The sequence below is a fragment of the Syngnathus leptorhynchus genome, chromosome 11 (genome assembly GCF_054491065.1).
Source record: "Syngnathus leptorhynchus isolate UIUO chromosome 11, UIUO_Slep, whole genome shotgun sequence".
Lineage (NCBI taxonomy): Eukaryota > Metazoa > Chordata > Actinopteri > Syngnathiformes > Syngnathidae > Syngnathus > Syngnathus leptorhynchus.
This window is the reverse complement of record NC_141205.1, coordinates 1464187-1488802: the sequence shown is the minus strand read 5'-3', so window position 1 is coordinate 1488802 and position 24616 is coordinate 1464187. Positions and strand designations below refer to the sequence as shown.

The 24616-nt window shown below is 39.9% G+C and overlaps 2 protein-coding genes and 1 long non-coding RNA gene across 5 annotated transcripts in view; 2 read left to right on the top strand and 1 right to left on the bottom strand.

Annotated features, from left to right (window-relative positions):
• LOC147048740 (uncharacterized) overlaps positions 1-24058 on the bottom strand; it is a 149200-nt gene extending 125142 nt beyond the window's left edge. For 2 of the 3 annotated variants that reach the window (XR_015067575.1, XR_015067576.1), the window contains exons 1-3: positions 23695-24058; positions 23513-23567; positions 22824-22931 (exon numbers count right to left, since the gene is read on the bottom strand). This is a non-coding gene — a long non-coding RNA (uncharacterized LOC147048740). Of the gene's footprint in view, positions 1-22823; positions 22932-23302; positions 23400-23512; positions 23568-23694 lie in introns of all 3 variants that reach the window. The other variant, XR_015067577.1, reaches the window with a different exon arrangement.
• On the top strand, positions 78-7829 carry LOC147048742 (immunoglobulin-like and fibronectin type III domain-containing protein 1). The gene is made up of 22 exons (XM_085923827.1): positions 78-129; positions 273-395; positions 492-628; positions 729-828; positions 908-949; positions 1035-1080; positions 1157-1340; positions 1496-1591; positions 1674-1827; positions 2741-3619; positions 3698-3822; positions 3887-4028; positions 4136-4429; positions 4615-4911; positions 4976-5155; positions 5376-5504; positions 5589-5897; positions 5987-6072; positions 6161-6353; positions 6448-6744; positions 7414-7740; positions 7825-7829. Exons 1-22 carry the CDS (start codon positions 78-80, stop codon positions 7827-7829), a joined length of 4197 nt encoding a protein of 1398 aa, XP_085779953.1.
• Positions 12797-20300, top strand: igfn1.4 (immunoglobulin like and fibronectin type III domain containing 1, tandem duplicate 4). The gene is made up of 24 exons (XM_085923826.1): positions 12797-12842; positions 13154-13174; positions 13986-14108; positions 14203-14342; positions 14568-14667; positions 14780-14858; positions 14946-15138; positions 15222-15335; positions 15553-15721; positions 15833-16105; positions 16180-16398; positions 16499-16588; positions 16664-16680; positions 16822-16840; positions 16926-17041; positions 17189-17330; positions 17403-17696; positions 17907-18209; positions 18352-18531; positions 18604-18732; positions 18812-18891; positions 18997-19189; positions 19535-19831; positions 19960-20300. The coding sequence occupies exons 1-24, from the start codon at positions 12797-12799 to the stop codon at positions 20298-20300; spliced, it is 3678 nt and encodes a 1225-aa protein (XP_085779952.1).
• Positions 24059-24616: the final 558 nt, after the last annotated feature.

The following is a 24616-nucleotide window of genomic DNA, read 5'->3' as shown; positions in this document are numbered from 1 at the left end:
TTTGCTGTCCCATAGTAAACGATTTTAGACATCTGTATTTTACAGAGCAGCTATCCAAGCTGTGCTTATAAATCAAAATGTTTAAGATACGTAGAGTTAACGATGTGGAGCCAACTGCTCCTGGGCAAGGTAAGTAACATTGTCCCTATTCTTTATTTTATTTTGTTTTAAGCTACTTCAGAAACAATCAGACGTTTGTTGTTAGTCCAAAATGTATGTGCCGTAGAGGGATTCAGGCAATTTTTACAAACTCCTAGCACTATTTTTGACAGTGAATATCAAAAAGCGGTCAAGGGTGCCAGGAGTGATGATCACTCAATTTGTGGAAGAAGTCCCTGTGGGGATGAGCACCCCAGACTTTACTCGGAAACCCATAGCACTGACCATTCAAGAAGGTAGGGTAGAAGCGCCTCTCTTTCAAAGCCTTGGGTGTTTTTTGTTTGAGAGACATCATGTCATGATGACCTGTGATTTTATCATCTCATTTCTAGGAAAGCTTGCCATTTTCAAAGCAAGAGTTAGCGGCAAACCCGCGCCAAGGGTATCGTGGGCAAGGAATGATGGAGATATTGATGAAGAAAATTACAAAATGGGCTATGACTCCCATTCTGGTGAACACTCACTGCAGGTGAGCTCATAAGAGTGACTCGAATAAATGGAGATGGATATATGAATAAGCCGGCGGTAATGCATACTGTAACTGTTGCATCAATTTTGCATTTCCACAGATACCGGATGTGTCTGTAGAACACGCTGACACTTACAAATGTTTCGCTACAAACGAGTATGGAAGAGCAGTTGTCACAGCTGCCCTAAATATCATTGAACGTGAGTCCCTTACATACATGTACTCCATAAATAAAACTTCATTAGTGAGCAAAATTAATACCCATGTTTTCCTTTCTAGTTGGCTATAAAAAGAGCAGAGCCTTGCAGCAATCTCGAACAGGTACACACTTTGCACAGTTTGACATGCACAAAGAGTGAATTACCGGTAATCAAAAACAACCTACCCCACCCGCAATGCATTCCAGCTGTCCGAGAACTCCCCGAAGACTTCAAGAAGGCCTTAAGACGCACGTAAGTATAATTCCAGTGAATCCGTGTGGCAAAAGCAAATGGCATTTGCTTTGATATCAATTCATTTCTTGTGTAGGGTTAAAATCGAACCTAAACCCGACGTCAAACGAGTCATTGACGACAGGTTTTGGGAGCTTTTGTTGAGCTCTAATAAAAAACATTACGAGAGTATCTGCAGTGAATACGGTGTCACAGATTTCCGCTGGATGCTAAAGAAACTAAAAGAGAAGAAGCTGGAACGGGAGTATGAGCAAGAGAAGGTATTTTTTTGCCACATTTTTCACTCATTGGAGGCTTGAATGTCATGCTGAATGGTTGTAGGATAAGCACTAGTGAAATTGGACATATGTAAACTGTCTGAAACACAAAATGGCAATATTACATTGTTGTTTTGTCCCGATCTGCATAAAAACAGGTTGTTGAGAAAGTCTGCAATTTAAAACCTCTTGAAGTCAAAGGTTATAGAGCTGAGATGTCCCTTAAAGACCCCACAAGTAAAATCTTGAATAAGGTGAGAAACTCCCATTTGAATGTAAACGTTCCTGGTAAATGTGAGAGGATGTGAAAGAAAGGTTTTTATTGTGATCGGACAGGATGGTGTACTGGTTCCTTTTGATGGGGATACAGAGGTGAAACACGCATTAAATAAAGTGGGGAAGAAGTTTGTGTCCAGCATCAATGACGTTCATCCTGAAAATGCTGGAATGTACCATGTGGAGGTTGATGGGGTCAAAATTGAATTAAAAGGTGAGACGGCGCATCAAGATCTGATGTCTTATGATGTACATACCCTTGAATTATCCTCTTCATAAAGTTCCCAGTGCCCAATTCTTGGTAAAGATTCAAGATGTGAGAGCGGGAGAACGAGAAGATGCCGTGTTTGAGTGTGTCATTTCACAACCCATGAAAAAAATCAATTGGATGGGAAAGAACATCCCACTGGGTCAAGGAGACAAATATGATATATGCGTTTCGGAGAATATGCTCATTCATTCTTTGGTGGTGAAGGACGGTTTACCATTGGACAAGGGCATTTATACAGCTGTGGCTGGAATCACATCTTGCAGTGCTCGGCTTATCGTGGAAAGTAAGGGCACGCTTTTCTTTTAAAACAATAAAAAGTGATTCATAGAATGAGTGAAGGAATAGATTAAAATGCTAGCAGTGCTATGGTAAGCACATTTGTTTCACAGTTCCAAGATTTGGGGTTTGATTATTAACTTAGGCCCCATGTTTGTGCTTGTGTTGTGGGAAATTTGTCTCCCTCTTGAAGTTCAGAAACAAAATGTAAGATCTAAAATTAGGGGGTTCCAAGGTCAGGTAGGAGGCCCTTTTGTGTTACATGTGTTTCATTGGCCCTCTATTAATTAACTATCTATTAATTAACTATCCTGGTTTCTGCCTCAAATGACTGGAATACTTGGTAAGATACACCTCATTCATCCCAATAATATTGTTTTAAAAGTTAGACATTCTTGCTCCAAACTGTCCACAGGTCTGAAGACGAATGTTTGTCTATATGTGCCCTATGATTGACAGGTGAAACTCAGTAGGATAATCACTATAAAAAGAAATTTATGTTTGGTGGAAATAAAATGCCAGATAAAGCTTTGTTAACACTATATCTGTATTGTTTTTGCTTTTTTAAATATATAATCAGGGGACAATGACCCAAACTTGTTTGGAAAGAAGAGAGCTCGCAAAACAACGCAAGCAGGTGGTGGAGCAGATCTGCTGAAGATCGCTGAGGAGCAACAGGCCAAATTACAGAAGGAAAGAGATGAGTTGCTTGAGACAGCCAAGGCACAAGCCGACGCTAAAGCAGAGGTTGAAGCAAAAGCAGAGGAAGAGGTTGAAGCCAAAGAAAAAGGAGATGTTAACGCCAAAGCAGATGTTAAACCTAAAGAACAAAAAGAGACAAAAAATGAAGCTGAAGCAGAGAATAAGACTAAAGAAAAAACAGGGAGTCAAATCCAAGCTGAAGAAGAAAAAATCAAAGAAAAAACAGAGACTAAAATTCAAGCTAAAGAAGACAAGACTAAAGAAAAAACAGAGACTAAAATTGAAGCTGAAACAGTGGAGAAGACTAAAGAAAAATTAGATCCTAAAATTCATGGTAATGTAGAGGAAACAACTCAAGAAAAAACAACAGAGACTAACATTCAAGCAATGGCAGAGGATAAGGATAAAACAGAAGGAGATACTGAAAATACAGTAAGCGAATATACTAAAGATAAAGCAATGCCAAAATCCTCAGCCAAAACAAAAGAAACAGTAACGGTGAAGGTTGAGAAAAAAGATGTTGGTAAGGATAAAAATTCAGCAAAAGAGGAAGAATTTGAAGCAGAGGATGGGGAATCTGAGGAGGAGGATGAAATGGAAGAGGAAGATGCAGAAGGAGTGGAAGCGAAAAAGAGAAAAGACAAGCCTACGCAGACTACCGATCCCAAAGTCTCTAATGATAAAGAAGACAAGGAGCCAGTTCTGAAGAAAAAGAACAGAGTGCGAAAGGGCCCACTTGTTCCCGATACCGCCATGGGTAAGATGAATGGGGTAATAGCGCTTTGATCGACATACACATTTGCTTTCGTTCCTAACTGTGACCTTCACCATCCAGATACGGGTGTTTACTTCACCAGTGGTTTGTCCAACATTAACGCTATCATTGATACAGCGGCAGAATTAGTCTGCAGACTGAGCAGCGACGACTGTGAAGGATTCTGGTACAAAGATGGCAAAAAGGTAAGGGACCAAGAGTTCATTTGACAGGGATGCTTCTTTTTAATAGCTTCAATGTGCATTTTAGATAGGATCTACAGATGATGTCCGTATTGTTGAAGAAGGGTCTTATCGCAAGCTGGTGTTAAAAAACTGTAAAGAAGAGGATGCTGGAAAGTATCGCTATGAAGCCGATGGCCGTAAAACAGAAGCGATGGTGATTGTTGAAGGTAGTGTCAACTTATTCATGAATTAAATCAATAAAAAGAGAAAAGCCCTTGAAGAGGTCGTTCCGTGATGGATGGTTAATATAAAATAATATGTGCTCTTCCGACAGATCCCCCAAGAATGAATAAGGATGACCTCACTAAGTTCTTAAAACCAGTTATCGTAAACACTGGGAAAGACGCAACCTTCGTGCTTTCTTTTCTTGGACAAAAGCCAATGAAAATCCAATGGTACAACGAAGGTGAAGAGCTATTGGAGGACACCCGCACAAGGATTGAGAAGTTCTCCTCGCACACTCGCCTACTGCTGCTCAAGTGCAAGCGTAAAACCTCGGGGGAAATAAAGATAAAGATTAAAAATGATTTTGGAACAACAGAGGCGGTCACTCAACTCACTGTTCTTGGTATGTAAAAAAAAAAATGGCACTATTATTTGAAAGAGCCAAAGAAAATGCAGTTGTAAAATTAATCGATGATTCCACCCTTTGGTTGAATCGTGACTTCGTTCTGATATGCGTGCCTATGTTGTCTAGTGTCTTTATGGTTAAGACATGTGACCAAGCCTGTTCTTTCTTTTGTTTGACCTCAGACAAGCCAACAGTGCCCCTAGGGCCTGTAGATATAATCGAAAGTTCTGCAAACTGTATCGAGTTCAAATGGAGGCCTCCCAAAGACAACGGAGGCTCCCCAATTACCAATTACATCCTGGAACGGCAACAAATCGGCCGAAATAGCTGGAAGACGTTGGGAAAAATTGGTCCTGAGGCCCAATACAGGGACTTGGATGTGGATCATGGAAGAAGGTACGCATATCACATCAGGGCTGAGAATCAGCAAGGTATCAGTGAAATGATGGAAACTAGTGACATTCAAGCTGGGACCAAGGGTAAGTTACCGCAAAATTATGATCCAATGTGTTTGGTTTTGACCGACAAATGTCACTTTTGTAGCATACCCTGGACCTCCCACTGGCCTGAAAATTGTAAGTGCTTTTAAAGACTGTATCAACCTTGCATGGTCTCCACCTTCAAATACGGGAGGGACCAACATTTTAGGATACAATGTGGAGAAACGAAAAAACGGCAGTAACCTCTGGAATCTTGTCAACCCTTCGGATGAGTCCATCAAAGGTAAAGTTCAGGAGAACAAATGCAAGGGGGTATTTGTTTTATACCAGAGTTCCATTCATACAGTGGCTATTTCATTCAAATAGAGGTATCCAAATAAATTGATAACAAATACATCGCCTTGTATTTTAATAATCAAGTCATCATTTAGAGCCATTTCTAATTTAGAATTTAACATATAATATGCATTGCAGTATGTTTAAACTGTCTTGTGTTCTACTAGAGAAAAAGTACGCTGCAAAAGATGTTATTGAAGGCATGCAGTACGAGTTCCGTGTTTCAGCGATCAATATTTCTGGTGTTGGAGAGCCAAGTGCACCTACTGAGTTTGTTTTTGCACTGGATCCAAAGAGTGAGAATTGCAAAATCCAAATTATTTATGCAGATTCCGTGGAAGGGTGAGCACTTCACTCTTAATGTTTGTTGACATTTTTAGAGCCCCCTGGAAAAGTGAGAGACCTGAAGGTAACAGATTCTACATACAGCACCTTATCGCTTGTATGGACCAAACCAAAGGTAGAAGAAGGTGTTCAGGATGAGGCCAAAGGATATTTTGTGGAAATCAGGCCAGCGGAAAACCCAGATTGGGGTCATTGTAACTCAAGCCCTATCATTACAAACTCCTTCACGATCGTGGGTCTGAAGTCCATGGCCATGTACTGGATAAGAGTGGTAGCCACCAATGAGGGTGGAGACGGTGAACCTCAAGAGTTGGAAAACTATATCATTGCAATGCCTCCCCCAGGTGAGTGAGTAGACTTTTGAAATTGCATTTATAATGAAGATTTTGGATCCATTTTCCGACATTGATTTTGCATGCTCGTTTCCCTACAGTGAGACCTCGTTTTACTGACAAAAAAATTAAGAATTTTATGGTAACGAGAGCTGGCAACTCCATGAGGGTCACCTATAACTTCCAGGTTGAGTATTCACGAAAAGGAACGAATGCACCAACAATCATTTCAATGAAGGCCGATTTCCTGAACCTCTGTCCCATTCTGTTGGCAGGGTTCTCCATCACCAACAATTACTTGGCTCAAGGATGGTCTGCCTCTTCCCAGGCATGTGACAGTGAGCAATTCTGACACTTCATCCCAGTTAATGATCACACTGTCCGCGCGTCAAGACACCGGCATTTACACCTTGATCTTGAGAAACACCGTTGGACAAGAGTCATGCACTTTTGAGATGAGAGTCACAGGTAGAACTGGTAGAAGTATTTGATCATCCACAGCGAGAGAGCTGCACAGATGAGTTAACTGAATGTGGCTTAACGTTGATTTTCTTTTTTCTAGATGACCCCAAGCCACCAGGTCCGGTGGAGTTAGAGGAGAATGTGCCTGGAGCAGTGTTGATCACTTGGACAGCCTCTCCGGATGAGAAAAAGGATGACAGGCTGCACTACATGATCACCAAGCATGACTCTGTCAAGCACAGTTGGCAAATGTTGGCGGATCGTATCTTCAACAATAAGTTCACAGCCGTCAATATTTTGCCAGGAAGGCAGTACAAGTTCCGCGTCTATGCCAAAAATGACATGGGAACCTCTGAACCCTCTGAGTCAAAAAAGTGGGAAGTGAAGCGGGCAAAAGGTAGGGATGGATGTGACAGCTGGTAGCAGCAGCAGATGTTTGGGGTCCACATCTTATGGCCCTCAGTTTTCCTCTTCCAAATATTACCTGAATGCTCCAATGTCCATGACTTTATAGACTTTATTTTTTAAAACTTAGCGTCTGTGGTGAACTTGGTGTGCACACAATGCACAGTTCTCCACTGACAATCAAGAGTATCACCCCCAAATCTTAATTGATCAATAGCAGTAGCTGGACTGGCGTCATTGTCATGCCCATTGTTTGTTGTTTCTAGTGAAGTAAAGATGGGTACAAACATTCCAATTTTCAAAATGTCAGCAATCCAACACGTGGAAAGGAAAACCTCTGCATGTGTGTGCTTACTGTACCACATCACCAACAGCACATGTACAGAGGAATAGCCCCGCCAACAATCGCAAGTAACCACGGCCATAAGATTTGCGGCCCCAATTGGTTTTCAAGCAGATGAATGAGGGCAAATCCAGTCTGAACATTTGCCATGATGTGACGGACAATCTGGAGAGCCATCAAATAATCATGCATTTGCTGACTTGGATAAAACTTGGGTGGTGGGGAGGATGGATCAGTCTGAAAATGTGCAGAATATATGAAGGTGTTAAATGACTAATGCTATCCATTTTCAAGCCCTTCCTATTTTCTTCCATCCAGGAACATTTTCTTTGAATCTCCCAGCCTCAAAGGACTGCAGTTTTGAAGCTGCTCCTGCTTTTTCTGTTCCGCTCAAAATGCACAACACTCCTGAGAGCTACGAGTGCTATATGAGCTGTGCCGTGACTGGAAACCCCAAACCCTATGTTACTTGGTACAGGAATAACATGAGCCTCAACACCAACAGCAACTACTACATCACCAATACGTGTGGGGTCTGCTCTATGGTCATACTCAAAGTGGGGACCAAGGACAGAGGGGAGTACACGGTCGTTGCAGAAAACGCTCTTGGCAGGGTGGAATGTTCAACCAAACTTGTTGTTAAAGGTAAATTATCATTAATTTATTGACATCTTAAAGTCTATTATTTGGGTGTACATATTCTATGCATTTTCTTCCCCCAATAACCAGATTAGAGTGATGGCACGACTGGAGAACCATGCTCTTTCAAGAAGAGGGAAAAGAAATCAAGTATAGTGTTGCCTTGGTATCTGCTCATTGGGATGATATCCATACATCATCCAGTAAGATCAATTCAATGTGGCAATAGAAGAACTGAAATATTTTAGTAATTCTAAGGACTATATCCACTATTTGTGTACTCATGTGTCATAATATAATGCCCGAGAAATGCCTTTGTCAACTACAAGGATGAAGAATTATAGAGACTTTACTCAAAACATTGGAACATTTTGTGTCTCATTTGAAAAGGTTGGGTCTGTGCGAGGGTTTCTGTCCTATTTAATGTTTGGCCAATTAGTGGCTTCTTGGGCTTTGGTGTGGTTTCTACTTCCAGGAGCTGAAGCAAAACTGTGGGAAAGGGAGGGGTGCACATAAAGACAATACATAAATGTATTTTGACTTTGAGGAGGCAGTAAGTGGTTTATCTACACTGCATTTATTTGTTTCACCCATTGGTGGTGCCAGAGGAGCCTTAACATGATTACCCTGGCCAAAAGGGAAAGTTCAAACAGGGGCGTTGGCCAACAACTGTGTAAGGTTCAACTCGTATAAAAGTGGATCTGTTTATTTTATTTACACTTGAGATTTCACATAAACTCTATAAAGTGCACACATTTAACTTTTTTAGTGTGTTGTGTGTTTGGAGGCTTTAATAAAGGTATTTGTGACCCATTTTACAGAAAGACATAAATGGAGCAGAAAAAATAAGAAGCGCATGACTTTCAGTGTCAAGCCCCAGGAAACAATAACATTGTTAACGACTCAAAACTTTAACGAGATTCCTGTCCTTTTCCTTTTACGTATGTGTAAAATCTTGTAAACAAAGTAATGAAAATGTTTTCAAAATAATCCTAAAGATGATGGGGTAAAACAGACTTCCCAAACAGATTCTACATTTGTTTTTTTTTTTTTTGGTTGGGTAGTTCAGTGACCCATATCTTCATGCCTGACAAAAATCACAGCTGCAGTGAATCGATCGCAACTGAACTACTCGGTTTGTCGCAGAAGACGTTTTGACTGAGGCAAAATGTATTTTAAGTAAGGACCGAATGAGTCGCCATGACAACACTCTTATGGAATGAGGGGCAAAATGTCTTCTGAGAAAAACTAAGGAGTCCAGTTGCGATCAATTCAGTGCACTGAGAATAAAATGACCTGGATGAATGACAACAGCCATAAGTATGTCCGTCCCCGTGTCATGCGTCGGCACAAAGGCTTGAAATACACAAACATGCTTATTTGCCAAGGCCCCAATAACTGGGATGTGGCTGTATGCCAGCATCACGGTCTCCACGAGTCGCATGAATGACTTGGAGCATGTAAGGAAATATCCTCGGGGGCACAACAGATGCAGAGCACATTTATCATTGTCCAACCATGCCTCACTTGTTGCCGCTATCCACAACATACACACTAATGGAATACAGTGAAACCCTACTATATGCAGGGGACAGGGGTCACCACTCTGACTTGACAGTTTTGGCTGTTTACGTTCATATTGTGGCACCACGTTGGTACAACCCAACTAAACAACTGTCACTTGCAGGACATGCCATTGTCAAGGGATATTTATGAGGCAGTGACAGGGCAAATACGTACCAGCCAGGCAGTCACACTGTCGCCAACATAGCTGTCATGTGCTCTCACAACACTTGACTATTACATGAATCACTTTGTTGTTGCTATGGATATGATATCCATTTGATATACTGTCCCAGTGTTGCAGTTCTTTGCATTTGAATGAAAACAAAACCTGTCAACAATTGATCACTGAAATATGTGACGTCCTTTCGTCAAGTTTACACTAATAGTGATGACATTTCAAAGTTCAAATACAAAGAACGCAGCACTTTTTCGGATTTTTGTTGTTGTTGACACAACCAAAACACAAACCACGATGGGTGGATCACTTGAATAAAAAATACCTTAGGAATCACACCTCAACTACAGTAAAAATCAAGTCAAAATTCAAATATCATCAGATACCTGTGATCACTTAACGACAGTACGTATAATCAAGTCCAAAGCTGTCGGAAAAGTATATCAATGTTGTATCACACAATTTCTCTGGGTGACAAGTGCAACCGCATCGCCTTAAGAAGTTCACACTTCTACAGAGAGGAGAGTGCAGTCATTGTCACCTGCCGTGAGGCCTTCCCTCCTCCTCCCCTTTTTGCCCGAGGTTGTGATTTAGGTCAAAAACAAAAAAAGCCATCGCCTTTCTTAGCAGTGACCACATAAGAGGGTCCTTGGGTCCTTAAATACAGAGTTACTTCCTGGACATTCTTCTAAAGCAGTGAAGGAAGGAGGCAAGACCGGACTTGGGAAGAACTCAGGAGGAGCAGGAAAGTTTGAGGTAAGTTCATCACTAGTGATGAGGTCTTCAACACAAGTAATCCTTTGGTTGGTTTCCTTGCTTTTTATGATTAGTTCTGGTGCCAAGCTACATCTGTTCAGTAATAATTAGTAATATAACATTACAAAGTATAATATACAGGATTTAGCACATTTCTACCGTGCTCAAAATTTTCATTCATGAGAAATATATCTATGTACCTACCATGAATGTTGTAAAAAAGCAACAAATCTAAGCTTTATGATAATTCTAACACCATTACCTCACAGTAGTTTTTGCACATTAAATTTTGTTGCAATTATTTATTTTGTCCAAATCCAAATTTTAATTTTATTATTTGTAATACAAGTATTTGGTAGTAGTTAATCATTTAAGTATTTTAATTACTTTGTAGTTGACAGTTGACAATGTCTGGCTGCTATTCTCTGGTCATGTTTTGAAATAGAAAAACTATCTGAATTCAAAACAATAGTTTTTATTTTGCTTACAGTGTGAAAAGAAATTACAACACAGTGCATAAATTGACCAAAAAAAACATATATTGGTAAGAAACCAAAACTCCAGCTGTTGCAGGATTCACTACATAACGACATCGACGTGCTTTTTGCACTTGACCTTAGTGACATCTTCTTATGAGCCACTTTTATGACGCTCCCTTGGGGTCTACGCTAAGGTGGCGTTAACTGCAGCATGCGTCGCCAGACCACATAAAAGCATGAAGGCACTTGCTTTTGTGATGTGTCAAGCCCAGTACACAAAAAAAGTAATAGATACTCTTTACCCCAATGAGTGTTTTCAAGTTACTGTTGAAGTCCTCACCAAAAAGGTGGATAGTAACATTCCAGTAAGGTTTTTACAATGGCTTCCGTTATGTAAATCAAAATTTCAAAATTGTTAGTGTATGGAGCACTCAATAGTAAAAGATAGTAAATAATAATCTCGGTATGACAAATTAGAACTTTTTACAAAATAGAGCCAAATATCTTTGTTTTGGCTTATTTAAAAATGTTACTTAACACCAGGCTTGGAGAAAGAATAGGCCTCTAAGTTCTCTAAGGTGACTAAACATGCAAAAACTGTTCCATATTAAAAGCGTCTGGTTATGTTGAAAGTTATTTCCAAGCACGTTAGGAAGCTGCTGCAGTGAAAAGCTTTCCCTTTTATTGGGCATGTGACCTATCATGTGACTATTTCATCCCACGACGGAATGTCGACTGCAGACATCCATAACCATCACATGATTTGTATGAGGAGTCTATGGGACACTTATAGTATTCCAGTCATATGAACCATTTACACCAGCAACAGTATCTATGAGAGAATCTTGGTGTTATTTGACAAGTGTGCCAAGGAAATTATGTCAGAAAGATATTTACAAATGATGGAACGTCATATGCCATGAGGATGAAAATAGCACTCCAAAAGGGTGCTAGTGTGGAGTTCAAAGATAGAATAAACTGTGAGTCAGCGCGTGTTAGTATGCCCATTCACCTTGAACTACAGGATACGCCTCATGTAGCAAAAGATAAATCATGTAATGTTTTTCCTCCCAAGTGGCACAATTTCACAATTCACTTCTTAAATGTGGATGAGTGGTTTTGGTCTTCCAAAGCTTACTATTAAACATAATTTAGCTTTTAAGTACACAGTCTGTTTCCCCTTTGGTCCAGTAATGCACATATACTATAGGAATGCAAATCTAAAAAAAATCAAAACAGAAAACTTGGCAATAGCTGTGAGCTGCTATAAAAGGCTCTTGCAGCTCTGGACACGTAACCTGCAACCTGAACATTAGGTGCCTTCAGGGCTCTCTGGTTTTCAAGAGCTTAACATAATGAAATGACAAAATATTAAATGTGATATCACATATAGGTCACTTGAAAATACAAGAATGAGAGTTTACATGCACTATACACTAGTGTCGAGTAGGAACTGGGCATCAAGGTTTCTCACTCCTTGGAAGGGAACATATTTATGGCTATGTGACACTTGTTGTTTTTCAACCACTTTCATTCAAATCACATCTCTCCAAGTATCCTCGTGACCCCCTACACCCAGGATATACTCAATCCAGGACAAAAACATGCCTTATCAGTTTATTTTATATTTTAGTTTATATTTGACATTTGCCCTTCTAAGTTAAGAAATCATCGGGATAAGTAAATACAGTATTATTATACAGAACCTTACCGTAAATAGGACTGACAGATCATAAAAAAATGCTTGGTGGCCGGGGCGACTCGAGTATCAAAGTAAAACGCCGCAATGAAAACAAAACAGAAGAAAGCTGTATCATGATACCTTAAGATGGCTGAAATTAATTCTATAAATGAATCCATCACCCTGAATGTTGACAGGACAACATAAAAGTTTTATTTTGATGAGGATTTTATTTTGAGGGAGTGCGATAAACCAAAGCACCCAGCAAGCAGCTGCATGGACCACAGCCACATGCTAGTATAATGGTTTGCTTCCACTCCGTTCTTTTTTTGGGAGGGGCTTAAATATGCAGTCCTTAACGCTGTCATCTTTTTTTTTCTGTCAAGAATCGTCCAAGAATCCAAGATGTCCAAAAGAGCCAGTATCACAAATGGGACAGGCAATGGCCAAGGCAAGCAGAGCAAAACAAAATTTACAAACAACTGTTTTTCTGTCTGACGTACTTAAAGTATGTATTCTTAAATGAAAATATCAAAGAAGCAATACTGCCACAGTACCTTCAAGCAAAAAAAAAAAAAGATGCAATATTTCAAGATGAGAAAAACCATGACCTAAATGGAATTGATTACGTTTAGTCCTGTATTACTGCACAGTCTGCTGTCAAGTATTTTATTTATTTTTTTACATGATCTTAAGCCAATCTTAATTAAGCCAATATGACTGTCCTGACTTATACTGTTGTATGCTTTTCTACCTTATCAGGGCCCGCTGCAGAAAACGAAGGTAGGCTAGGGGGACTTGCAGAGAAGCTTGCTATCTACCACCCATCTTAATACTTCTTCCTCCCTCATATTTACAGATGCATGACCTACTGCTATGCAACAGATAATACTTGTCATATGTAGATCTGCAGCCTTGGTATAAAATATTGGTTTCTGGCAGGCACGTGCACAGTATGTAGTAATTTATGTTAAATCAATCAACACAGGAAAAAAAATGTTTATAATGGAGGTGAATGAAAGCTGCAATCAAATTAAAAAGGTTAGCTATAATTGATAAATAGGTATAATGTTCAAATGGCAATGGCATGTGAGCACTGCACAATGAAGGGCAGAAATCAAATAAATACTCAAATCACTCACTCAAGACTCTTTGGGAGGCGAGTGATGACAGAGGGCTTTTTTTAAGTTATTTTTTGCACCTTTTGATTAATAAAAAATGGCCTCCCGACACAGGACACTTTTGTCATTTGGGACAAAAATACTGGTGCTGGAGCACCACGAGGAGTCTGTCTATCTGTGCACATGCCAGGTTCTCAGCATGGAAATGAGGCATGGATTCCCAAGGAAATAGGATTAATCAGATAGCATGAGATGGACGCGGAAGGGGGCATATTTTAACCAGTGTACTTTACAGGTTCAATTTAATTGACATTGTAATACTTCATGTAGTCTATTGGAAAGGCTCACAGCATGCTCTAAAAATGGCGGTGATGTGATTAAACATGACAATGAGTTTTTGGTTGGATTTTACAGTTTTTCGTTTGCTCATTTCCACTGACAAAGACATTATGGTTTCTGCAATGGTTTCTCAGTGGGTATCCGAAAAAAGTCTCGTGTTCCCGGAGTGATGATTACCCAGTTCATAGAGACGCTGCCAGAGGGGAAGAGTCATCCAGACTTTACCCGCAAGCCAATTGCTTTGACGATTCAAGAAGGTAGGTACTAATGACTAACTCAATTAACTTTAAAAAATGAATCTTGCAATTCAGAGAGCAAAAACCTATTGATAATAATGATTGCATTCTACAGGGAAATTTGCTTTCTTTAAAGCCATTGTCACCGGAGATCCTAAACCCACTGTGTCATGGAGCAGAAACAACGGAGATGTTTCTGACACTTCAAAATATCAGAGCAAATATGACGCCAACTCCAATGAGCATACATTTGAGGCACGTGAAACAAAAAGCTAATAATTCGCTCAATACTATGTTGAAAATGTGAAAAGCAGTTTGTCATTGTCTTTGCTTACCAGTCATTCACCGTGTCGCCCCGTGAAAGTATAATGAATGGATTTGGTCTATTGTTTGACTTATAATGTGCTTTTATATTGACACACAGATTGTGGTGTGAAATGCACAGCATCAATTACCACCACTATGTTCTGAATCTTCCAGATGCCAAATGTCACAGCGGCTCAAGCAGACACATACAAATGTTTTGCGATCAATGAATTCGGACAAGCCATGGTGACAGTTGTTTTGAATGTTATTGAAGGTAAGACCCATCTGTTGTTGGGTTATAAATGATCAACGGCAGTTGTTAAATCTTTGTGTCCTCAAAATGTATTTTTATATCAATCAAACAAGGGTATTTTTGTGTTTTTCAGTTGGCTACAAAAAGAACAAAGCTCAGCAAAATGCAACAGAACCCATCAACGGTGGTTTTAAGAAAGTCCTACGAAAAAGGTCAGCAATCTTTGTGATGGTGTTTCTTTAAAAAAAAATAAAGAACAAACACCAACCCAGCAAAGCATTTCTGTTTCTTCTCTTCAGTAAAGTACGTCCAAAATCGGCGCAAGCAGAGAAGAAGGATGGCGAGTTGGATCCTAAATTTTGGGAGCTGCTACTTAGCGCTGATAAGAAAGACTACGAGAGAATCTGTGCAGAGTATGGAGTGACAGATTTTCGTTGGATGCTGAAGAAACTCAATGAAATGAAGAAGGAACGAGAAGAGGAACAAGCCGAGGTTACACAATGTTTTTTATATGGTCACAGAACACATATTTCAGCCATTCTGCCATTTTCATTTCTGTTCTCTTTTTAACACAGTTTGTCAAGAACATATCCAACCTGAGACCTATCCGGGTTAATGCAGACGGTACTGCATCCTTTGAGATTGACATGGACCTTATTGAGCAGAGCAGCTCAATATACATGTATAAGGTCAGGTGAAAACAAGGCTACACCATTTACGATCCTGACAAAGGTCCTGGAGTAACCTGGATTCTGAGTCTTTGCTGAAAGATCATTCTTGTAGAAACTGTGGATCATACTATACAGATCTTATTTTTAATTCATTTCCCATCTTGTTTCAAATATTTTATGTTTCAGTAGATTTTCTTGAAGCATTCCGGCACTGAATTGTGACTTCCCTCCACAGGATGGTGAAATGATTCCCTACACAAAAGAACTAGGAGACATGATGAAGCACAGTCTGAGGAGAGTAGGGAGGAAGTATATTTTCAGCATAAGGGATCTCATGCCAGAAGATGGTGGATTCTACCAGTTGGATGTAGAAAATGTGAACATATTTTCTACAGATTTTAAAAGTAAGTGAACACAGTTCGAAATGTACATTTTAGGTGGTTTTTCCTCCTACTTGAAGCATTACCGCAGCTAGTCTTAGTTGATACTACCTCTTTTAAATCATTGTATTTCAGTTCCCATGGTTGACTTCTTGGTGAAAATTCAGGAAGTAAAGGCGATGGAGAGAGAAGACGCCATGTTTGAGTGTGTCCTTTCCATGCCTCTTGCAAAGATTTCATGGTTTGGAAAGAATCTGCCCTTGGAAAAAGGCGATAAATATGATATTGAGGTTTCTGAGGACAAGCTCATTCATAGACTAGTGGTCAAAGACTGCATGGTCGTAGACAAAGGCATTTATTCTGCCACTGCAGGAATAAAATCATGTAACGCCTGGCTTGTTGTTGAAGGTATGTTCTTCAAGCTACATTTAGATGATTATTAAAAATATCAACGGCACCTCAGCACTCCCATCTTACTCTAGCTGATAAAGATGCTGATAAGGGCAAGAAGTCTATGAGGAAGACAACAAGGGCTGGGGGGTCCGGTATTGACCTGCAGAAGGTGGCGCAAGAGCAACATGAAAAGTTGGAGAAGCAGAAAGAGGAACTGAAAGAACAAATCAAAGCTGCAGAAGAAGCCCCAGTCCCATCTGAAACTCCCAAACCAGGTAAGACTGCCCGACCCAACACTACACCAAAACATGAAGGGACGACAATATGGATGGATCGATGCGGTTTTATCTGAAAACATTTCTTTATTTTTGAGTTGCACTTTCAATTTGCCAGCATTGATATATTTCTGACCCAGCAACAAGTGTGAATATTTAACAGGAAATAAGAAATCAGAAGATGTGCCCTCTGATACAGCGGTTGCGGAGGCAGGAGACAGTGGTGAGAAAATTTAATATTATGCATCAGGAAAATAACATGCAGTTGATTAAAAATAGCATTCAAAAGCATTTGAAGAAATTGGTACACTTGCAGTATTTTTTGTAGATAAAACATACCAAGAAACATAAAAAACTAGAAACTTTCAGGGATTTGCATGATGAATGTATAAATGACACATTTTGTTTTGGTTGCTGTTCTTTGCTCTGTCAGATAACGAGTGTGTAAACGTTGAGCCAGCACCTGTAACAGATGGTAAGGCAAAGATAATTGTAATCATGGTATTTCTTATTGTTCCGATGGGTTAACTCTATTAAGCTCACTCTGTTGCTGTTCTCAGAACCTGTGATCACATGTGGACTCTCTGATATCTACAGTCTACGTGGGAAGTCAGCTGAACTAAAAGTCACAATGAACATGGACTGCGACGGCACCTGGTTTAAAGATGGAGAACCAGTAAATGATTGAAGATTTGAAGCCTAAACATAAGAGGCCGAAAGGCTTGAATTAAACAAGAACACGTCCATGTTATTGTCTTACCATTTATATTTTAGATGGCAGCGTAAGGCAAAATGACTTTTCTTTCCATTTGTGATTTATTAGATAGGTGCTGGTGGTGGAATCAGCATGAGCAAAAAGTCCACTTCTCACATGCTGACTTTTGAAAACTGCCGAGATGAGGATTCTGGCCTGTACCGCTTTGTATCAGGGGATCAGAGTACGCAAGGAAAGGTCACCGTTGGAGGTATATTTGAGTTAAAACGTTAAAAGTGCTCATTTGCATGCATTACACTCAATTGCTATTTGTGCATTGTAGACGTACCGCAATTTGATCCTGACGACCTTCACAAGTTCTGCAAGCCATTGACAGTGAGAGTGGGCCACAATGCAACTTTCAAAATGCCCTTTGCACCTCAGGAGTCTTTGACTGTTAACTGGTCTAAGAATGGCTCAGAGGTTAAAGATGGAGGAGGAGTAAAGATTGTGAGGGAGCCCAATCACAGCCGGCTGCTCTTCAAAGACTGTCTACGGGCAGACATGGGGGAAATTAAAATTCATCTTAAAAATCCATTTGGGACAGCTGAAGCCACCTCTCAGCTTTTTGTGCTCGGTAAGAAACCAAAGCTGGTGCCCCTTTCAAGCTGTATTCCAAGCAGGCTGCTTTATTTTTGAATAAATACTTCTAAAAATTGAATAGTATTTGCCCAGCTCAATGAAAAAAAGGAAAGAACACTGAATGCAGAAGAAATAAGACTTACATATTTGTTCCAAGTGTTGCACACTAATGAAAAAAGTAAAACAGTTATGTTTTTCTGCATAGACCGTCCAGGTCCACCGGAGGGTCCGGTGGAGACTCTTGATACCACCTCCTCTCTCATTGAGATCAAATGGAAACCTCCCAAAGATGACGGCGGATGCCCAATCACAAACTACAACATTGAGCGCCAGCAGGCAGACCACAATCTGTGGACCAAACTTGGACATGTCTCCGGCGACAAGACTACCTTTAGGGACAGGAACGTGACCCACGGAAAGAAATACAGCTATCGAATTTATGCTGAGAACTCTGAAGGCCTTGGCGACTTCCTGGAGACAGCTGATAGCATTATGGCTGGCATCATGAGTGAGAAACTGAAAAAAGTCTCATTAATCAATCCCCATGGGCTCTCTGAATATTTTGGAAAATATTCTGCAGTCAATGTGTAGATGCCATTCAATTATTCCTTCTAATGATAATATTAACGTTAACTTGTTTCTTATTGCAGTACTTTCTGGGCCGCCCAGTGCCCCCAAAGTGGTCAGTGCATCAAAGACCTGTATCACACTGATGTGGACCCCCCCCGAAGACGACAGGGGCGTACCCATCATCGGTTACCAAGTGGAGAAACGGAAGAAGGACACAAATCAGTGGATTTCCTTGAACGCGGTGAATGAACCCATTGAAGGTTAGTCATAGACATGCAATGATTAATAGTAGACAGTTTTGACAGCCACATTGTTTTTCCCCTTCTCTGCAGATGTCAACTATGCAGTCAAAGACATCACTGAAGGAGCCGAGTACGAGTTCAGGGTTCTTGCAATTAATGAGTCTGGAGCGGGGGATCCAAGCCCCCCGTCTGCAATGGTGTGCGCAAAGAATCCAAACAGTAAGTTGTTTATCTCTCTTGCTGTAAGTATGATAAGAGTTAACTTAAGCAGTGACGATGTTTTTGTCTTTCCATCCAGTGAGGCCTTACTTCAAAGACCCAGAAGACTTCATTGTTATCAGAGCAGGAAATTCAGCACGTGTAAAAATTCTCTATGAGGTATGGCCACACAAACTGTCAGTATTATGCTTCAAACTTCCTATTTTATCGATTGATTTATTTACATTGTGACAATCACTTGATAGTGATATCTAATGTATGCAGGCTGAACCCCCACCGGAGATCACATGGCTCAAGGACGACGAACCGTTACCCCCTTGGGTGAAAGTCATCAATTCTGAAGGAATGTCCCAGCTTGTTATTCATTCATCTAAGCGCTCAGACTCCGCCAGCTACACTATCATAGCCAAAAACTCAGTCGGACAGGCTTCCTTTGATGTTGAGGTTAGAGTTACAGGTAAGAACAATCTTAACCAAGTTTCCTATTAAGAGCAACCAGTGAAACTGGACATTTCTTTCAAACTTCATTGAATTGTAGATTTGTAAAGTCCCACATTTTGCAAGATTTGTATCATTAATATTTACATAAAATGGATTGGGACACTGGAGCAGCTAGTACTACTGCAGCACACCCGGAAGGTTGCTGATTCAATTCCGGCTAGGACCGCATGTAGTGTAAAGCGAATTTCTGGCCTGTTCTCTGACTAAATCACTAACACAAAACTAGATTCGGCTAGATTTCAGACTTTGAAATACTCAACTGCAAAAGAGAGATATTAATAGTTTGCTTTTTTGAAACCAGACGAACCAAAGAGCCCAGGCCCAGTGGAATTGGAACAAACAGTCCATGGCAAAGTGGTGATAACATGGGCTCCATCGCCGGACGAGGAGCTTGATGACAGAGTTTACTACAGGGTGGCTCAACGCGACTCCAACACCAGAGTGTGGAAAATTGTTGCAGATCGCCTATTCACTCACACACACACCGTTACCAACATCCTTCCGGGGCTTGAATATCATTTTCGGATCTTCGCCAAGAACGACATGGGGGTGTCGGAGCCGTCGCAGTCACCAACATGGGGAATTAATGGCAACAGAGGTTTGTTACTATCAACAGTTAATCCCAAGAATGCTAGCACTGTAACTTTTGAAATATGGAAGTTCAATTTAAAAGATACAATTATCATATCCTACAATTAAATCGTATCCATTTTATTCTCTGTCAAGTTCCAATCCCGCACAAAGGAATCAACTCCATGAATATCAGTTTTGAGAGGCCCCCATCTATTTTGGTCCCTCTGAAGCTCCACGCGCCACCAAAAGGTTACCAGGTCTACATGACGTGTGCCGTGCGAGGGTTCCCAACGCCCAGCGTGTCCTGGTTCCTCAACGACCAATGTATCAACTCAGACAAAAACTACTATATCACCAACTCTTTCGGCGTATGCTGCATGTATATTCTCAGAGTGCGGCCAAAGGACAGCGGAGAATATAAAGTTGTTGCCATTAACTCATTTGGCAAGGCAGAATGCTCCACCAAACTCATTGTTAGAGGCGAGTTTATCTGAATTTAATGACACTTTTTTTTGGTTTATTTTTTATAGTAGTTCATCTTTTTATTTTCTTTCTCTCCACAGATTGAATCAGCAGGAGGGCCTTATCGGATCTTGTTTTATTTGAGAGAACCAAAAAAAAAAAGCAGTAGGTAATGTATGAAAAACTGGATAGTCCTTTTTAATTGTTCAAATGGTAACTTATTTATTTGAAATGCTATAAATGGACTACAAACGCTTTCGGAATCATGACTGAAATAAATCATCAAGTTGCGACCTATGTGTTTGTTTTTACTCGAATTTCATACATTAAATAATTCCATGCATCTGTTTTTGTCACACTCAATAAAGGACACTATATTGTATATGTATGTGATTGCTTGTGAAGCAGTACTGATGAATATGTAGCTGTACTAGGGGTCCGAACACTATACCGGACAAGTTCTATGAGACTTTGTAGGCATTCTTTTCCCGGAAAATCTTTTTTACGATTTAAAGGGCATTCATATTAAAATATCCAACTGTATTCTTCCATGACAAAATCCAACATGTGGTTACAACATACTGTTATATTTTTAAATGGCGAAATTGTAGGGGCTGATGACACCTTAAAGGATCACAGGGCATCTTTCAGGCTTAAGAAGAGTCCGACCATTTTTCATTGCCCTTCCATATTTAACACGGCAGTAAAATGACCATTTGATCCTCTACAGTACCTATCATATAACCTTTAAGAGGAGCTACCAGTCCAAATTTCTTTCCTGGTCAAATAAAGTGTTGTTCTCTAGCCATGGACTGGATTTTGATCTTTAGGTGACCATTCAAGCATTCTGGATGAGCTTGACCCGAGACAATCTGAACCCCTAGTCGTGCTCAACACACTTGCACCTCATGAGTTGTCATCTTTTTATAACGCTGCATGACTTGCCGGGCAGAAAATGGATGCTGTGAGATTTTTCATCGACACTTTGGAGTGTGACTAAATGTCTCATGTTAACGTTTATCAGCCATTAAAGTTTGAAGTTGAAAGATCACGTTACAAGGACACTGCCAGCGGGAATATTCGCGATCAACGCTTTGTGGGTCGTTACAGTAGAGCGCCAACATAGCTTACTAGGCATCAGAAAACTATGCCACTCAAATATATGAATAACAGACTGCCATATATCATTAATCTGTTGTCCAAATTGTAAACCTCCTGTCATCAAAGGTTTCAAATTGTCATTATTAACGGTGTATATTGTTCACTGAATATGGCCAATAGCAGATTAAGTCACGATTATGTTTCCAGTTCAAATGTGAGGCTATCACTTTTATTAGGATGAGTAAAAGGAACTGCTGTCCTTCACTTCTGCTTTAATATGGCTTTTTACCAACTACGTTTCGACCACGTAAGGATTTCGGCCTTTTATTGCCAAACAAAAAGGGGTGCCAACGCCCTCCATGTGAGATAGACCAGAAAACAGATTGGGGAACGGACAGATCAACCAAGGGTTGCAAGTAAGTTATGTTGAGTTCTTATTTTGAGAATATTTCTAAACGAATGCTCTTGAATATTAAACTGAAAAACAGGAAAGCATTGGGCTAAAGTAGATTTTGAAAAAATGGACATAGGATGACTTTTTTAAAATATTTTTTTCTTACTAATACTTACCCCAATGTTACATTAAAGCAGTCTAAGTAAACTAAAAAGTAAGTCCACCGCAAGTATCACAACTTTTCTTGCAAACATTACACATTGAAGCTCCTCTTATAATACTAAACAGATATTTGTAATAACAGTGTGGTTTATTTTAGCGAGTGCTTCCCCATGATTAATAAATGAGCATGGCTATGGTCTCTGAAATTAAAATGAAAAATGCCACCGGGCAATTGTAATGACACAGAGCTAATAATATACTCATTTAAAAGAAGAAAAAAAAAAAAAAAACACTTTGTGCTATGGTTACAAGTAAGTCAAAGACAAAACACATTCATTGCTGGCGCGCAACAGAAAAGAACAAAACTAATAAAACATGTCATTATTAGAGGATATTTAACCAACATGATGCGGGAACAATTAGATGTCAAGTGGTAGTGCTGAGGTTTCGGATGACAGTGGTATGAACTCCCAGTGTCTACAGTCCTCCTGTCCACAATTTTTTCAAATGATTCCTCTTTAAACACATTTCATTCAAATGATCACCTCATCAACAAGCTCATGATAATGGTCTGGATTATTTCAATCTGGTGTGGGACACATATTTAACCTAAATAATTGTTACAAAGATTTGCCAATGTATTCCTCTTTTGTTTCCCAGATACACTGAGGCAATGAGTTTAAATATAAAGGAGCCACCAAAAGGTAAGGTTTTGTGCCTGTTTTTTTGAGTGCAGTCATTTTTTTAATAGCAATGTCCTCAAGCAAAAAAGCATTGAAACATATAAAGTTGAACAAGTCAAAGACTCTGGTTGTCCTAATTTCAACACATTTTTCCAATTAAGTTACTTTCAAAAAAGCACATTCCATGTTTTATGGCAGTGATTGCCACAGCTCACCTGTTTTCCGAATTTGTTCCAGTGACGTTCCCAAGGCGACCCCATGGGCACTCTGACATCAATTTCCTTCAACAGCAGGTGCCAGTACAGGAAAAAATTGGCAGCTCCCTGAGAAGGATAAAAACGGTGGATTATTATGATTAAATCTTGCGACACAATCACAAAAAAACCACCAGAGAAAAAGCAAAATTGAAATCACACAAGATTTACTGATGCCCGTATTGGATTCAGAATTTCATAATTGTTCTGTGATAAGAAATTGGTCTTGAAACAGAAAAAATATTTATATCAGATAGCACAATAGACGGATTCGCCCAATACCTTTATGATCAATATATTCGAATATTAATATGTTTGATGAGACCTCATTAAAAAAAAAACACAAAAAGTATTTGAAGGGCATGACCCCTTATTCTTATTCGCTCATTCTATGATGTGTCTCATCCCCTAGAGAGAAAATGAGACTACATTTCACAAACCTGCAGACAGAAAATGTGACAGATGTCTGCACCAGTGTCTCAGCATGACTTGGATATCAGTTCGATACAGCCAAGTAATTCTCATGGCTCCTCGAGCCTGGTGCAAGTCCAAATCAAAAGAATAGCGTTTGGTATGCAGAACTAAACAAACGGCCGCCGTCCTGACAGACTTTGGATTAGTGTGAATCAGCGCTCGAGGAACACGCTTACCCCAAATCCTGCCTGCATTCCAATGATAGAAGTGCACCGCAGCAGCTCGAACCCCCTGGAGAGATGACGCATTGAATATTCAACGTGTACGGGAGTAAAAAAAAAACACAAAAAAAAAACGTGATGATGAGCGTGTAATCTTGCAGAAACTTTCAATGCTAATGGTAAAATAATAAGACAACCTTGGGATGCACACGCTAATGTGTGACTTCAGAGGCAGAGCAGGAGGCTCTTTGAAGTTCACTTTGGAAGGAGCTGTGTCTTCACATTGTCAAAGCAATTTTGCTCATTTTGCGCTTCTGAATGGAGGAAAGCCTTTTCTGCCGTCAATCTGCATTGCACACAGACACCCGGCGAGTCATTATTTGCATTACCACCTGACTTCCGCCGTTGGCAATGGAAAGTGGCTTTGTAAAGGAACGTGCATTTGCACTAACTAGTTCGCTGATCGTAAATTGCATGTATGCAAATGATATGTCCTTGGAATTTCAAGCAAGTCCAACTTTGCCGTGGCAACAATCAAGTTTGTCAAATCCCATTAAAAAATGTTTAATATCATCTGCGCACCCACTATAGTCGAAACTTTTTTCTTCAATAATATTGTAGCAATGGAAGAATTAAGGACATCCAACTGTTTACATCATCATCATCCATCTAGGCTCAAATTTATATGGGATGCATTGTTGGGCCTCACGGCTGAAGCCAGAAGGCCGCCATCTTGGGTTGCCACAGTCACTTTTTCATTTTCGCTGAAAACACTCTTATTACCGGGTGTTCTATGCTAGGATACTCTAAGAATGAACTTCACTGTTTGTATTGACATCATCATTGCATTCCATCTACACGGGTGGCATTTTATGGAAACAAGACAACATGCGTTTTCTCACTACATACATTAAATATAATATAAACAAAATCAAAATTGGCATGTTGGCTTTGCCCCTGAGAAGCTTTGCAGTTTCTCATGTGCCAAATGAATTGCCCAATCCTGGTCTGGACAGTTAACAAAGATTTATGGCGGCAATCGATTCTGTAAGCGATAAATTTGCCTTATATGATTCTTATAAAAATAGTTCATAAACTGTTAAAAGAAAAAACAATAAA

Excerpts from the sequence above, each read along its gene's own strand:
- igfn1.4 (XM_085923826.1), top strand. The coding sequence starts at position 12,797 with ATGTCCAAAAGAGCCAGTATCACAAATGGGACAGGCAATGGCCAAG. Across the intron at positions 17,331-17,402 it reads AGGAAAGGTCACCGTTGGAG|ACGTACCGCAATTTGATCCT; the intron begins GTATATTTGAGT and ends TGTGCATTGTAG. Across the intron at positions 18,532-18,603 it reads GGTGAATGAACCCATTGAAG|ATGTCAACTATGCAGTCAAA; the intron begins GTTAGTCATAGA and ends CCTTCTCTGCAG.
- LOC147048742 (XM_085923827.1), top strand. The coding sequence starts at position 78 with ATGTTTAAGATACGTAGAGTTAACGATGTGGAGCCAACTGCTCCTGGG. Across the intron at positions 1,341-1,495 it reads GGGAGTATGAGCAAGAGAAG|GTTGTTGAGAAAGTCTGCAA; the intron begins GTATTTTTTTGC and ends GCATAAAAACAG. Across the intron at positions 1,592-1,673 it reads CAAGTAAAATCTTGAATAAG|GATGGTGTACTGGTTCCTTT; the intron begins GTGAGAAACTCC and ends GTGATCGGACAG.